Consider the following 14,328-nt stretch of genomic DNA (forward strand, 5'->3'; position numbering starts at 1 on the left):
GGAAAGCATCAAAGACAGATTGGGTATACATCTCGAATTGTCATCGACTGTAAGAAAATAGCAACGCAACGCAGATGTAAGGATGGAAAAGGGCTGATATCAGGACGCATCGTTTCGCACATCGCTTTGCACGGGACAGGGAAAGATAAAATGATACCGCCGTGAAGAGAGAGAAATCGCAAATGCCCGTACACATCGGACTTGAGAGGTCAGGAAGAATCTAGATCATCCTCGACGCGAGGATCGGCGCGTCGGCAACGTCGTTGTAGTTGGTTGTTTGGCACGAGTGTTCGTCTTTGAACCAGACGCCTTTGCAGTAGCCTTCGCCTTTGCACCACGCTTTGGTGGGACTGGCGGCGAGTTCTCTTTCTCGCTGGCGTCTGTGGCATTTTCTTCGTCTTGGTCATTGTTCTCATCGTCCTCGTCCTGCATCTCCTCGTCCGAGTCTTGGACTTCTACCTCCTCCTCATCTTCTCCATCGTCTTTGCCCTCAGTCTCTTGGGCCTCTTCCCACTTCTGCATCTCCTGATCATCCTCATCGCTGTCCTTGTCGGCATAGCTCACCTCCTGCTTGCCGGTGCCGCGGCTGCTGCGCCGACGGGCTGAGGTAGACTTGGGTTTGTCATCTTCGGAGCCCACATCAGACGGCCATTCATCATCGCCCGTCCGCTTACGCCGACTGGACTTGGCTGAGACACCAACAGATGAAGTAGACTTGCGAGGCCGCCCGACAGATCTCTCTTTTCGGGGCTTCTTCGACGCAGACGAGGTGCCATTCGCATCAGAAGCCTCGGGCTTGCGCTTCTTCACAGAACTGCTTTGTGTACCGTGAGAAGCGTTCCTAGGCTTCATAGCAGCCCGCACCACACGATCAAGCAAGTCATCAATCTCGTCAGGGAGGAAGTTCTTGTCAGCTACGTCTTGGGCCTCGCGGTGACTAGTCATCGAGGCGAAGAGCGAGCTGGGAACACCCATCTTTCCGGGATAGGTCTGGAGAAGATTCGTGGCACCACTGCTACCACCACCAAACTTGTGTTGTTGGGAGTAAATATCAGCAAAGCGCCGGATGGTAGCTTGGGCGAGGTCGGACAGAGTGTGAAGGCGGGTGGAGATTTCATCGGACTTGGTGATACCGTCGCGGAATTGCTTGACGCGCTGGGCAACATGGAAGATCAGGGACATGTTGTGTTCGTTGGCCGCGGCAGAAAGATAGTAAATAATATACTGTGCAAAGTCGCTCAAATCGCCCAGCCTCGTCGACTCGTCAAGATCATCGGATGGGTAGTCAGGGTGGTAGGCAAGCAGAGACAAGAGACGTGAGAAGATCAGCTCCATCACCATGGTCTGCTCAGTTCTCTTGCCACTGGCCTGAGCCTGTTGGGAATAAAAGGCGGCCCGAGATCGAAGCCACGTGAGTGTGCTCTCCTTCAAGGTCTTGCTGGGCTCGAAAGCGAGCAGGCAGGGAATAATGTACCAGCGATGGCTCAAGTGTGTCCGCTGCACCAGCTTCTTCTTCAGGTGATTGATGAACGCACTGCGCACAGGGAGAAGTCGATCCTGTGCCATCAGGGCGATCGAGTTGAAGTTTACTGGAGTAAGGAGTTGGTCGCACAATGCTCCGGAAGCACACAGCTTGACGAGAGATTTGGCAGCGAGAAGGCGTAGGCGTGACTTTTGGGTCGCCGGAGTGTCCTTCTTCTTGGACAGCTCACCCTCGCCAGCGACCAGCTTGTTCAGTGTGTCGTAAACGGGCTCGGCATGGGCACGGAAATCATCATCATCATCTGACCCATCCTTGGCCCGGAGACGGTTGACGATGATCTTGAGTGCCCATTCCTTGGCTTGGGTCTCCTCATCCGTAGTCTCAGACCAGCTGTATTCGGGATCATCTTCAGGGGCGCGGTTGGTCAAGAGAACCTGATTGATAGCAATAGAGATAATTGCGTCGCTCTCTTCATCGGCTTCTCTCGGTGCGAGAAGGTTCAGTTGCGACAAGGCAGCCAGACGAGTTAGGAAGTGGTCAGAACCATAAGACCATTTCTTAACGCACTTATGAACGAGATCCTTGGCGTACATCTCCTTCCGGTCGGCTGTGGCCATAAGAATTGAGACAGCATGCTTAGCAGACGCAGGCGAGGTACTGTACAAAGCGTAGTTGGTAAGAGCCTGGAAAAATTTGCGTTCCTTCGGGAGCTTGGCCGGGAGCTTCTTAGCAAAACCAGCGCAAGCCTTGAGAATCTCTTCGGTGCTAGCATCACCGGGCGAGTTTGCCTTGGGCGCCTGCGCTTCAAGATCCTTGCACATTTCCTGCACCTGTGCCTCCAGGACCTCTGGGTTCTGCGAGGAAATTTGCTTGAGCATCTCCTGTGCGGCATTGGCTAAACCATTCTCGTCCGTCCGAGACAAACTCATGATGGCCGGAATGTGGCTTCGGTTGAAGATAAGTGAGCTGGAGCGGTAGAGGAGAGGGGTGATGGTCTCGAGAAGGGGTGCATTGTTGGCGCTTTGGGCGCGTCGTTGAAGCTCTCTGATAGCCTTGATCACAGTCCGATAATCGCTAACAGCTGCCATTGCAAACCGGATGAGCTGGTAACTGCGACGATCATGGACCTTGGCAAACTTCCACAGATCCGCAGAGGCACGCGAGGCGTCTGGGAAAGTCTTGGACAACGAGTCAATGATTCGGGAAAGCTGGGCCTTGATCTGCTCTTCATCCTTACCAACAACACCGCCCTATCTTCATGTTAGAACCGAATTCATATCATAACCTTAATGGAGTTTGATACTCACGTTGTACTTCTCACAGGCCTCTAGGTAGAGAGTCATCGCTGACCTCATGGACAATTGACGTGCAAGCATAACAAAGAACACTCTTCGAGCTTTCTCATCCAAGCCGCGAAGCAACGTAAGGATTCGACGAACACGAATCTTATCAACATCGTTCTCCTGGTCGGGCTCAGAGGCCTGGCTATCCTTTTGCTTCTGCGACTGGTTCGACGCGGACCGAGAGAGTTTCGTCTTGATAGGGGGGTAGTTGAGAGGGAGAAGGGTTTCAAAAAGGACTCGGTCAATCAGGATATGGATCTCCTGGTCGTTGGTGTAGAATGCATCAAAGATTTTGGACGGCGCATCTTTCAATAGAGACACGGCAGGTTCGGTATTTTGCTCAATCTCGCCCGCCGCAACTGCCCACATACGTGCCAGGATTTTCATCGCATGCTCACGGACTTGAGGCTTGCGATCCTTGACTCGCTCTGCGAGAATTGCAAGGACAGAGTTTTCGGTAGAGCATCCACCCTTCGTTCCTAGCTTGTGAACGACATGGGACAGCCCAAACAGCCCAACAGTATCCACTGCAGCGACACGGACCTTCTCATCAGCATCACGAAGCATGTCCGCGAGACTCTCAACAAGTGCTTGCTCCTCATGCTCGCTTAACCCAGAACCACCGGCCGAAGTCAACAGAATTCGACCCACGACGGTAGCCCATGCAGCGCGCACTGAAGGGGTCTTGTCAAGCCTCCGGCTCAAAAACGCCTCGTAAGCCGAGGCATGCACCTGTGAAAAGGGCTTAGGGGAAACTGGTGTCAGAAGAACACTGGTCTGGGTGACGATTTGCGACAGTTCCTCCAGTGTGACGGGTGGGTATGCGGCGGGATCCATAGACGGAGGGGGAGGTGGTCCTGCAACACCAATACCTGCTGCGAGATCACCAATCGTCTGGGTGGCCAGCAACCGCAGAGCAACTGATTCCGCAGACAATTCGGCTTCCACCTGCGGGATGACATTCTGCAAAACTTCCGGACAGGCGCGCCAAAGCTCTCGAATCAAGCGATGCGCCTTGCTTAATTCCTTGATATCCTCGCCTTCTTCGTCCGAGTCGTCCAGGTTCGGTTTGCGGGAGCCGCCCTTAGCTCCATTTGCTTGGTTGGATGGACCGGAAGCATCGATGATGACATTGTTGAAGTACTGGCTGATGTGGCTGGTCATTCGCTCGGGACAAGCCTGGCAAATTGCCTTTGCCATATTATAAGCTGGAGGGTAATCCTTCAGCAGGAGGGTATCCTGCTTGGCGTCTAAGGGTGCGTCGGCCCGTTTGCCCTTCTTTGGGTTGTCCAGCACGCGAGGGTCAACCCGCAAGAATTGCGCCACAATGGTGTCCACCACCTCTGCAGCCAAAACCGGAGTCTCGTCGATGACGGTGACCAGGAGCCGAGTCATGTCGAACTCCACACCCTTGGCGACTTCCTCCCCTGTAGAGGCCTTGGACGATCCTGAGACAATATCGAAGCAGGCGGTGAAAAGGGGGACGATGAGTGAGTCCGGATGGTCAAGATCTGTCATAAGAACGATACTCTTGACCTCGGCGAGCGAGCCCAAGACGTAGATATGTTGCGCATTGTAGGCGTTGGATGGATCGGCCAGTGCGGGGATAATGGACGTGACCACGCAAGTGAAGATATCCTAAGTGTGAGAAGACGGTGTTAACTCTCCATCCATTTCATCAAAATAACCATTGTATGTCCATTCCCAATTGACTGTCGAGCGCGCACCTTTAGCTGATTCCTCGTAAAGGGCGCGTCCGGCGCGCAAAGTCGCAAGACATCGACAATGCAGCAGGTGGCCCATGCCCTGACACCCCTATCCTTATGCGCTAGTAAATGAGCACTGGCGAGCTCTTGGGAGACCTTGGTCAAAGATTCCTTATCGATTTCTTCCTGTTCAAGTTTGCGAAGTTCCTGGCCGAGGGTCTGTAGGCGCTCGAGGAGATCGGCAATGGGGATGGCGGAGCGCCCCACGCGCCAGGAGAGCGGCTGGTTGAAGGACAGACTGCGAAGCCCAGTCTCTTCCTCGGGCTCATCGGCAGGACCTTGGCGAGTGCGCGAAGGCATGATGACGGTGTCCGCGCTCACATGGGACTATTGAGGGAGGTGGGAGAGTTGACGCGGTGCAAAAAGGGTGGAGAGTTGGAGGTTGACCGCCCAGGGACGCGTCGCACGGGATCGCGTCCGCCCTACAAAAGATGTTTGATGGGGGAGTTTTACGAACAAACTGCAAAATTTTAATCGAGAGAAATGCTTAGAATTTTATTTTCATGTACTAGATATGGCAAAATTTCATGCACTTACTGACCTCACTGGAGAAAGAGAAACCCATATTTGTATTCCTTCCGAGAAACTGGGTGCTTGCATACGGCTGGCTGTATAGTTCGAGGCCACATAACTCTCTACACGAATGAGTAGTTCGTATTAAAATCGGTTAGTGTCGATTGAACATAGGTTGGGTCATTTCTAGTAATACCAACAGTCTAGAATTCACTATTTATGGCCACAGGTCTAAGTAAAGCCTAGCGTTTGAGGGTCCAGCTCTGTACGTACCCTTCTAGATGTCCTTATTTTCCACCTACTGCCCCATTCTTTGTCGACTATTCTTTCGAGTTCTTCCTCTGCAATCTCGCAGCCCACTACTAAAGTGCTTAGATATTCTCTATTCAGCCAACTAGTCAGAATTATTGGAGCGTATTATGCCGAGTTATCGATGTGACTGGTGCCAACCAGAGACTATACGTACGTACCGTGATAACCCATACGCAGGTCTCTTGGATATAGAACATGGTGAATACCGTGAGTCTTACCAAGAATTGTGGCGAAGCAGAAATAACTACAAGATTGCGTGAGATATATCAGGTGTCCTAACTGAGAAAGAACTGCGATGAGGGATGTTACCCTTGGAATGGATATAAAGAAGTACAAGATGAATAATCTCGAAGATAAATGTCGTCATTTCTTACGAGACAAGCTCGCACCAATATGATTAATCAAATAATAATAGGCTTTACCGTTCCGGAGAATAAGAGGATAGCTTAACCCCGCGACATGGACCCCAATCTACTTGTATATTGTCAATAGATACAACCGGCCCCATCAGCTATGTATTATCGGATATAAGAATCAGCCAACGCGAGTCATTGGAAAGATGGTGCATACTGTAAGCTAGATACATTGTATAGCATATATTAATTATAATCACCAAGTCATATCATATCTATCAGAATATACCTAGGTAGTTGATACACTGCTAAGTGATCGGAAGCCGTAAGGACGGTATCTGCCGAGATTCGCTCCACTTTGGGGATTCGGTCCTTCGGGCCCACAGAAGGCCGACCCCGAGATGCGCATGCCGAATCTTGGAACCTTCTTCGGCCAATCAGCATCTGCAATTTTGTTCTTTTTTACCCATTTCTTTTTCTTCTGCTGTGGCAACTACGTAATTCCCGACGTCTTTACTCAGTACTGTACATATGCAAACCCTGTCTTTCCACCACTTTTACCCCTATGTCAGTTGACTAATATGCCGATTGCAGGTTAGCCCCTAAACCTCGGACAATTCAAGCCCACGTTTTTAACCTGCAACGTGCCAGACGGATCAGATCTTGGTCCCGATATTTCGGAAGACCGGCACACGGCCAGTGCTGCAATACTAATCACCCTCGCGCTTCGCTCTATCGCGTCTTCGGATTTAACCATCCCAGTCCCAGAAGAAGCCCATCGACGGACATAACCGCTAAAAGTGGATCTGTAAGCCCTTATGAATGATGGTTCCAGGCTCTCTAGCCCACTTCGATGGGTCCGGCCACGAGGATTTTCTGTGGTCTGCATCCAGTTTCTGTTAGCTCCGGACGATGTCCTTCTGGAAGGCCCACGAGGAGATGGCAGTCGCCATGCCGCTTAAAGTCTGTGCCATGTCCACCGTCTTCAAGGGGTCTCTCTCTTTTTTTTACTTAGATCATATTCAAATTAAACAGAATCTGTTAATGCTGTGTTGAGACAACAACGTGTTTGATATAGCAGCTATCTACAGACTTCCCCATCAATCTATCAACAGTTTCTTACCAACAACATCCACCTTCAATACTACTGTGCTATAGCCTATCAGGCTCGCACGAGATGACTACCAGTCACCAATTTGATTCAACAACGACAACGCCTCGCCTCAGTATGGAGCACCGCGAGCCTCTGAACGAGTCCAATGTGGATGTCGAAGCCACCACCAAGGAGACCTTTCAAACACCACTCGAAGCAAACGACAACGATAACGAGACCGATGTCGAGAGCGCACAGAACCAACCACTTCCAGAGAAGCCTACCGAAAGAGATCCCAACCTCGTCGAATGGGATGGACCCGATGACCCCGAGAACCCGCAGAACTTCTCTCGTCGCCGCAAGTGGATCATCACGGTCATCATGTCCCTAATGACCATGTGGATCACCTTTGCGAGCAGTGTCTTCTCAACGGCTACCGTGGTGACTGCAAAGGAATTCGGCGTATCCAGCGAGGTGATGGTGCTAGGCACGAGTTTGACCGTCTTCGGCTTCGCCTTAGGTCCTCTCTTCTGGGCTCCAGTCAGTGAGCTATACGGACGTCGGCTCCCTCTATTCTCGGGCTATGCCATCTTCGCCATCTTCCAGATCCCCGTCGCCGTCGCTCAGAACCTCCAAACCATCATGATCTTCCGCTTTTTGATCGGCGTCTTCGGCTGCTCCCCTCTCGCCGTCGTCGGCGGTGCAATGGCCGATATCTGGAACCCCGTCGACAGAGCAGTTGCCATCGCCATGTTCAGTTCAGCCACCTTCCTCGGACCAGTCCTCGGCCCTATCATCGGCGGCTTCATCACAGACTCCTATCTTGGCTGGCGCTGGACCGCCTGGATCACCCTAATCGCATCCTCCTTCTTCGGCCTTCTCGCCCTCATCGTCGTGCCCGAGACATACTCCCCCAAGCTGCTGCAGCTACGAGCAGCCCGTCTCCGCCGCGAAACCAAGAACTGGGCCCTGCACTCCTTCCTGGACGAACACGAGCCCACCCTCGCCGAGATCGGCCAGAAGTACCTCCTCCGTCCATTCCAGATGCTCGCCATGGAACCCATCCTCATCTGCATGACCATCTACCTCGCCCTCGTCTACGGCATCCTCTACCTCTTCTTCGAAGCCTACCCAATCTCCTTCGGCGAAGTCCGCGGCTGGAAGAGCCTCGGCGTCGCCGCCCTCCCCTTCATCGGAATCATGATCGGTGTCCTCTGCGGCGCTGCCCTAATCATCTACACAACCAAGACCCGCTTCGCCCGTAAACTCGCCAAGCACGGCAAGGTCGTCCCCGAGGAACGCCTCGTGCCCATGATGATCGCCTCCGTCTTGTTGCCCATCGGCCTGTTCTGGTTCGGCTGGACTTCTAGCCCGGACATCCACTGGGCACCGCAGGTTATCGCCGGTATCCCTATCGGCTTGGGTATCCTGGTTATCTTCATGCAGGGTCTCAACTACATCATTGACGTGTACATGATGTTCGCCAATTCTGCTATCGCGGCGAATACCCTCATTCGGTCTGCGCTCGGTGGTGCTTTCCCGCTCTTCGCTACGCAGATGTATACCAACCTCGGTGTGAACTGGGCATCTAGCGTGTTGGGTTTCATCACTATTGCGATGATTCCCATTCCTATCTTGTTCTTCTTCTATGGTGCTAGGATCCGCGCTATGAGTCGGTTCACGCCTAAGTTTTAAAAAGGTTGCCTCATGTTTTTGGGGCACATACTTCAGCGATGATTCATATGTGTTGATTCGTTTGGAGCCTCTTTGCACAGTTGGCGTTGGTTTTGTTTCTTTACTTTTTGGCGCTGCATTTTATTAATGACCTAGAGCTTATGGCATATTTTATAGACTGATTATAAACTTAATGGATATTACACACAAGATCGATTATTCCCAGTAGGCGTAGCGAAATATCAGTTACATATCACATTGTCCGGAAGGATTCATCATTCGATACCTCTCATGCATCAAGTAAGGTTGCTGGATGTGACTGGAGAAACGGATAATGATGGAACGGCAGATAAAGACAGGCTACCTTGCGTTTACGCCCGACAAGAGTTTTTTGATATTATAGAGTAGAGCAGGAGGGGTTTATCGTGCGAGCAACAAGAACTTGAACAACTGTTAGAGCTTATCATGTCAGAGCTATTAGACCTTGGTATAGACATTGCTAAGCGATGTAATAGAGTTAGTATAACGCTTAAGATAGAAACAGCTGCCACTGACTGCTACGATTCAAGTCTTACGATGAATATCTACGAAGCGCAAAATCTAGTCAACATAAAAGATTTCTCTTGTATGAGTATTATGGCACACTGTATGAGGGCAAGGGCGAAACAGAAAACATCAAAGAAAAGGACCTGGCAGTCCGCTTCTCAAAAGCAAATCACCCCAGCCATCAAGAAAGCACGATCTACCCATGATGAATCTTTAGCAGAGGAAATAGAACCCCGGCCAAGAACGTTCTGATCGGCCCATTAGGGAAAAGGAAACAAAGCACAAATCGTCAACCTGAGTGGAGGATATCAAGAACCCATTTAGTCGTAGAGGCTGTCATCATTACCGGCTTCACCGAAGGTGTCATTGTTCTGAACCTCACCGGCGGACGGGAAGCGGAAGAAGCTGCTGCCACCAGAGTTCTTCAGGCTCTGAGCAAAGGCCTCGTAGCGGCGGATCTCGACATCGCTGACAGAGCGACGAGCGGTCTTCATGGCCTCCTCGAAGTGGGCGCGGGTCAGCTCAGGAACGGGGTCCTCCTCCTCAATCTCACCCTCTCCCATGGTGACATCCTCGCCAGCGGCCTCGCGGGCACGAGTGCGCTCAATGTCGAGGGAGATGGCCTCCTTGATGGCGAGCTTGACGGCACGCTGGGTCACGAAGCCAAGATCGGCACCGGAGAAGCCGTGAGTCTTGCTGGCGATGAAGGCCATGTCGACGTCGGTAGCGACGGGGGTCTTGCGCAGCTGAGCCTTGAGGATAGACTCGCGAGACTCCTGGTCGGGCAGAGGCACGTAGACCAGAGTATCAAGACGACCAGGGCGGACCAGGGCAGCGTCCAATTGCTCGGGACGGTTGGTAGCACCGATGACGAAAACGTTCTTCTTGGAGGTCATACCATCCATCTCTGTAGATATAGTTAGTACAGGATCGTCATCTACAAGTCTTGTAATTGTTGAAACTTACCAGTCAGAAGCTGGTTGACGACACGGTCAGAAGCACCGCCGGCATCACCCTGGGAACCACCACGAGACTTGGCAATGGAATCCAGTTCGTCCAGGAAGACAACGCAAGGAGCAGCAGCGCGAGCCTTGTCGAAGATGTCACGAATGTTGCTCTCAGACTCACCGAACCACATGCTGAGAAGCTCGGGGCCCTTGACGGAGATAAAGTTGGCAGCGCACTCGTTTGCGACAGCCTTGGCCAACAGGGTCTTACCAGTACCAGGAGGACCGTAGAACAGAACACCACGAGAAGGCGAGAGACCGAACTTCTGGAACTTCTCGGGGTGGTCCACAGGGTACTGAACGGACTCGATAAGCTCGCGCTTGACCTCCTCGAGACCACCAATGTCGTCCCAGCGGACATTGGGGACCTCGACAACGGCAACCTCGCGGAGAGCGGAGGGGTTGGAGACACCCAGAGCGTAGCGGAAGTTCTCCATGGTGACACCCAGGGAGTCGAGAACCTCGGCATCGATGGTGTCCTCATCAAGGTCGATCAGGTCCATCTTCTCACGGATCTGCTGCATAGCAGCCTCAGAGCACAAGGAGGCCAAATCGGAACCGACGTAACCGTGGGTCTCGGCAGCGATGGTCTCCAGGTCAACATCGTCACCAAGCTTCATGTTCTTGGTGTGAATCTGCATGATCTCCAGACGGCCAGTGGGGTCGGGAATACCGATATCAACCTCACGGTCGAAACGGCCGAAACGACGAAGGGCAGGGTCAATGGAGTTGGGACGGTTAGTGGCGGCCATAACGACCACGTTGGAGCGGGCCTTCATGCCGTCCATGAGGGTCAACAGCTGGGAAACGACACGGCGCTCGACCTCACCGTTGGTCTTGTCACGCTTAGGGGCGATAGAGTCGATCTCATCAATGAAGATGATGGCGGGAGAGTTCTTCTCGGCCTCCTCGAAAGCCTTGCGAAGGTTGGACTCGGACTCACCGGCCATCTTGGACATGATCTCGGGACCGTTGATGAGGAAGAAGAAAGCGCCGGTCTCGTTGGCGACGGCACGGGCCATCAAGGTCTTACCAGTACCGGGGGGACCGTACATGAGGATACCACGGGGAGGCTTGATACCGATAGACTTGAAGAGTTGGGGGTGACGGAGAGGCAGCTCGACCAATTCACGGATCTGAGCCATCTGTTTCCGGCAGCCACCAATATCGTCATAGCCAACCTCGTTCAAGTTGCCCTCCTCATCCTCTCGTTGGATGGGCTCACCCTCGCAGTGAATAACTGTGTCCTGTGCAACGATACCGTACTCTGGGGGGTCGACTTCGACCACCTTAAATTCCACTTGGCGCATACCACCGCGGACGGTGAATGTGTCGCCAATTCGCAGGGGGCGGTAGGCTTCGCGGAAGTAAGGAGCAAGGTAGACATCGAAGAGAGAGCCGGTCAGGCCCTCGATGGTATCGGCGATGGGGAGCACAGCAATGCGCTTAGCCTGAAAATTGCGGAACAAAACTTGTTAGTGAATGATCCTTTCGACTTCCAAGAAGCGGTATGGGCTGCTTCCAAAACTGCTCTTCAAACCTACATATTTAATATCGGGGCAAGGGTGGACGGTGATGATGTCGCCGTGCTTCACACGGAGGTTGTGGCGCACAACACGGTTGATGCGGGCACTACCATCATCGAGATCATCATCGGCCAAAACAATCAGAACGGTATCCTTGCGCTTCTTGCCCTTAACCAGAACTGTGTCACCGCGGAAGAGCTGGAGAGTTTCCATGGTGTTGTTGGAGAGGGCAATAACGGAGTTGTCATCGTTGACGGCATCGGTCACACTGTAAATGGATGAGCTGTTAGCTTCCGTCTCCTCCTAATCCACAGGCCGCGATGCCCATCTGGGGAGGGGTTTCTTACATCAAGGAGTTGGGCTTCTTCTTCTTCTTAAGGATGGCAGTAGAAGTGTCGAGCTCCTGTTGATGCTGGGTTAGCTATTTTGCCGCTTGCGAGAGATGGGTCGTTGTTGGTTGGGGATTCGACTGACTTCCTTCTTCTCAGCGCCAGAGGCGTCCCTGCAAGGTCATGAGTTAGCCACGAGCGATCTATCACAAATTGCAGCGCATTAAACGTACTGGAGATGGACCCTCTTCTTGTCGTGAGTGTGATCCGGCTCCGCAGACATGATGAAGGATCTGAGGTTGTGACGTTGATGGGAACCGAGCTTGAGGAAACGGAAGGGTTTAGGTGTCCACAACCGAGCAGATCAGCTCGAGTGGATGAAAATGGGGGAACGAAACGGATAAGAACGATGAGGGGGATAGAGAAAAGGGATAACCGGCAGATCAGCGAGTGAACCTGACGGGTGGGAGGAGATGAGAGAGGTGAGGTGTTGAGCTTCCCAGGTACCCGTAGAGGCAGTGAGTGACGATATGTGATGACCTAAGCTCCGCATATTATGTCAGCTGGCCGACCGCCACCGGCGAATCTGATGGAAGTTGGTCGATCGGACTGATGCCTTGGTGCCTCAGCGCCTGAGCGCCTGGGGTATCAAGTGGGTTTAGCCGCGGGGATCTTCAATGATCACCTGAGGAGGAGGCTCAAATTGAGCGAGCTAAATTGAGCTAGTCTGCTAAGGAACCCCAGAGCCTGGGCTCTCTGGACTTAGCCACATGTATTTAGGTACCCCCGAACAACCAACCCGATACTTAAACCTGGACAGCTTTACCGTGGTTGCCTTGTCCATGGAAGAAGCCACGACGTCTGGCTCAGGGGCCATTTATACCAAAAGGGATGTATATACTTTCCTTGATACCTCTTCTCGCAGCTATATCTCAGGGCAATCCTAGTATATATTTACAACCCAGTTGGCCTATATAAAGAGTAGATTTGGAACTCATTCAAGACTTATCCTGATATATTTTCTCAACTACCCCCCTCGAGTATTCTTTACATATTCCATTGCTTCTATTCACTTCAACTTGGACACACTTCGACTGAGGACCCTTGCGACAGGCGGTACTACATCTTCAACGCGGTTCAGCTCTCAGATAACACTCTCTTAGTTCGACACTGCAGTCTCACACTATACTGACCTCACTCGAGCCGCTGACCTCACACTCCATTTCCATCCAGAACGCACTTTTACACCATTTCGAACGCCAACCTTCCCCATACCTACATTGAACACCCTTGAGATTGCCTGAATAGCCCCTTTCAAAACACCGCTCCCCGCTAATATGGCGCAACTTCCACAAGACTACGATTCCGCACGAGCCAACATCTTCACCGATTCCAAAGTGGACACTCTCATCCGACAGCATGGCAGCTCCCCTCGCTTCGTCTATGGGCCCCTGGTTCTCCCCACGGTATTGAAATACTACACCGATTCGCCCAAGTCATACCCCATGGAGAAATACATGACCAAAGCTACTCTACATGGCTACGAGCTATACCAGATCGCCGAGAAAAGCGTCCCAGTGATAGCTCGCTCAGCCAATCCTGACGCTATCGTGAAGGGTATGGTGGTCTTCAACTTGGGAGACAGCGAGCGGAATGACATTTCTGAGCTTGAAATTTGTCTCAAGCATTTGGAGGCTGTTCAAGTGGAGATTGAATGCATGGCCGGGAAAAAGCCCAAACGGTTCGTCGATGCGGGTACATTCGTGTGGTCGGGGTCTGTTGATGGCCTTATTCGCATGTATTCTGCCTCCTGGGATCCTACCTCATTTGTCAACAGCTCCTTTTATCGGAACATTCGACTGTCGGTAAATCGATCGTCAAAGGATACCGAGGGCTCATGATTCAGGCTCATGATTCAAGATTCCCAGAATGATATTTGCGTCAGAGATCGTCGCACGAATTGGACCCATGCGACCCATGCCTAAGTAAGACAGCTCTAGACGAAACTAGAGCTAATCAAGGCTAATAATATGGGGAAAGGCATCAAATTCTTTGGTTTCATATTTGGCTCTATGAAAACCGCCCATGACGCTCTGTCCAATGGGAAAAGAAGCTCACCGTCTATAGAGACTTCCCGTGCATACCCAACATGGCGAGACTTTGCTTGATTCAACCGACATTGCATTAAATACTTTCGAGATAAAAAACACCTAGCTGACATTCAGATCGACTCGGAAAGATCCCTGCAGTAGCCAAATATACGTCAACAACTGTAAAAGTCACCGGAAGACCCTCAGCTTCTACTGCTTCGAGGAATTTAGCAAATGTGGTAACAAGAGTAATAGAACAACATAATCCTGCTAACTAGTAATCACGATCGCCC

General features: G+C 51.9%; 4 protein-coding genes across 4 annotated transcripts; 2 read left to right on the forward strand and 2 right to left on the reverse strand.

Annotated features, from left to right (window-relative positions):
• Nucleotides 1-225: 225 nt before the first annotated feature.
• Nucleotides 226-4,892, reverse strand: N7496_007342 (sister chromatid cohesion factor PDS5; the record flags this gene model as incomplete). The annotated part of the gene is made up of 3 exons (XM_056700271.1): nt 226-2,733; nt 2,791-4,464; nt 4,554-4,892. 3 exons carry the CDS (start codon nt 4,890-4,892, stop codon nt 226-228), a joined length of 4,521 nt encoding a protein of 1,506 aa, XP_056555684.1.
• A 2,055-nt stretch (nt 4,893-6,947) lies between these two features.
• On the forward strand, nt 6,948-8,558 carry N7496_007343 (MFS transporter; the record flags this gene model as incomplete). The annotated part of the gene is made up of 1 exon (XM_056700272.1): nt 6,948-8,558. One exon carries the CDS (start codon nt 6,948-6,950, stop codon nt 8,556-8,558), a length of 1,611 nt encoding a protein of 536 aa, XP_056555685.1.
• Nucleotides 8,559-9,403: 845 nt separating this feature from the next.
• Nucleotides 9,404-12,228, reverse strand: cdc48 (AAA family ATPase CDC48; the record flags this gene model as incomplete). The annotated part of the gene is made up of 6 exons (XM_056700273.1): nt 9,404-9,990; nt 10,050-11,541; nt 11,635-11,884; nt 11,964-12,019; nt 12,091-12,118; nt 12,179-12,228. 6 exons carry the CDS (start codon nt 12,226-12,228, stop codon nt 9,404-9,406), a joined length of 2,463 nt encoding a protein of 820 aa, XP_056555686.1.
• A 1,054-nt stretch (nt 12,229-13,282) lies between these two features.
• N7496_007345 (gamma-glutamylcyclotransferase family protein) lies at nt 13,283-13,846 on the forward strand (the record flags this gene model as incomplete). Its single annotated transcript, XM_056700274.1, has 1 exon — nt 13,283-13,846. The coding sequence occupies one exon, from the start codon at nt 13,283-13,285 to the stop codon at nt 13,844-13,846; it is 564 nt and encodes a 187-aa protein (XP_056555687.1).
• Between the last annotated feature and the right edge of the window lie 482 nt (nt 13,847-14,328).

This window comes from Penicillium cataractarum (assembly GCF_028827025.1).
Source record: "Penicillium cataractarum strain IBT 29864 chromosome Unknown utg000005l, whole genome shotgun sequence".
In the NCBI taxonomy this organism is placed as follows: domain Eukaryota; kingdom Fungi; phylum Ascomycota; class Eurotiomycetes; order Eurotiales; family Aspergillaceae; genus Penicillium; species Penicillium cataractarum.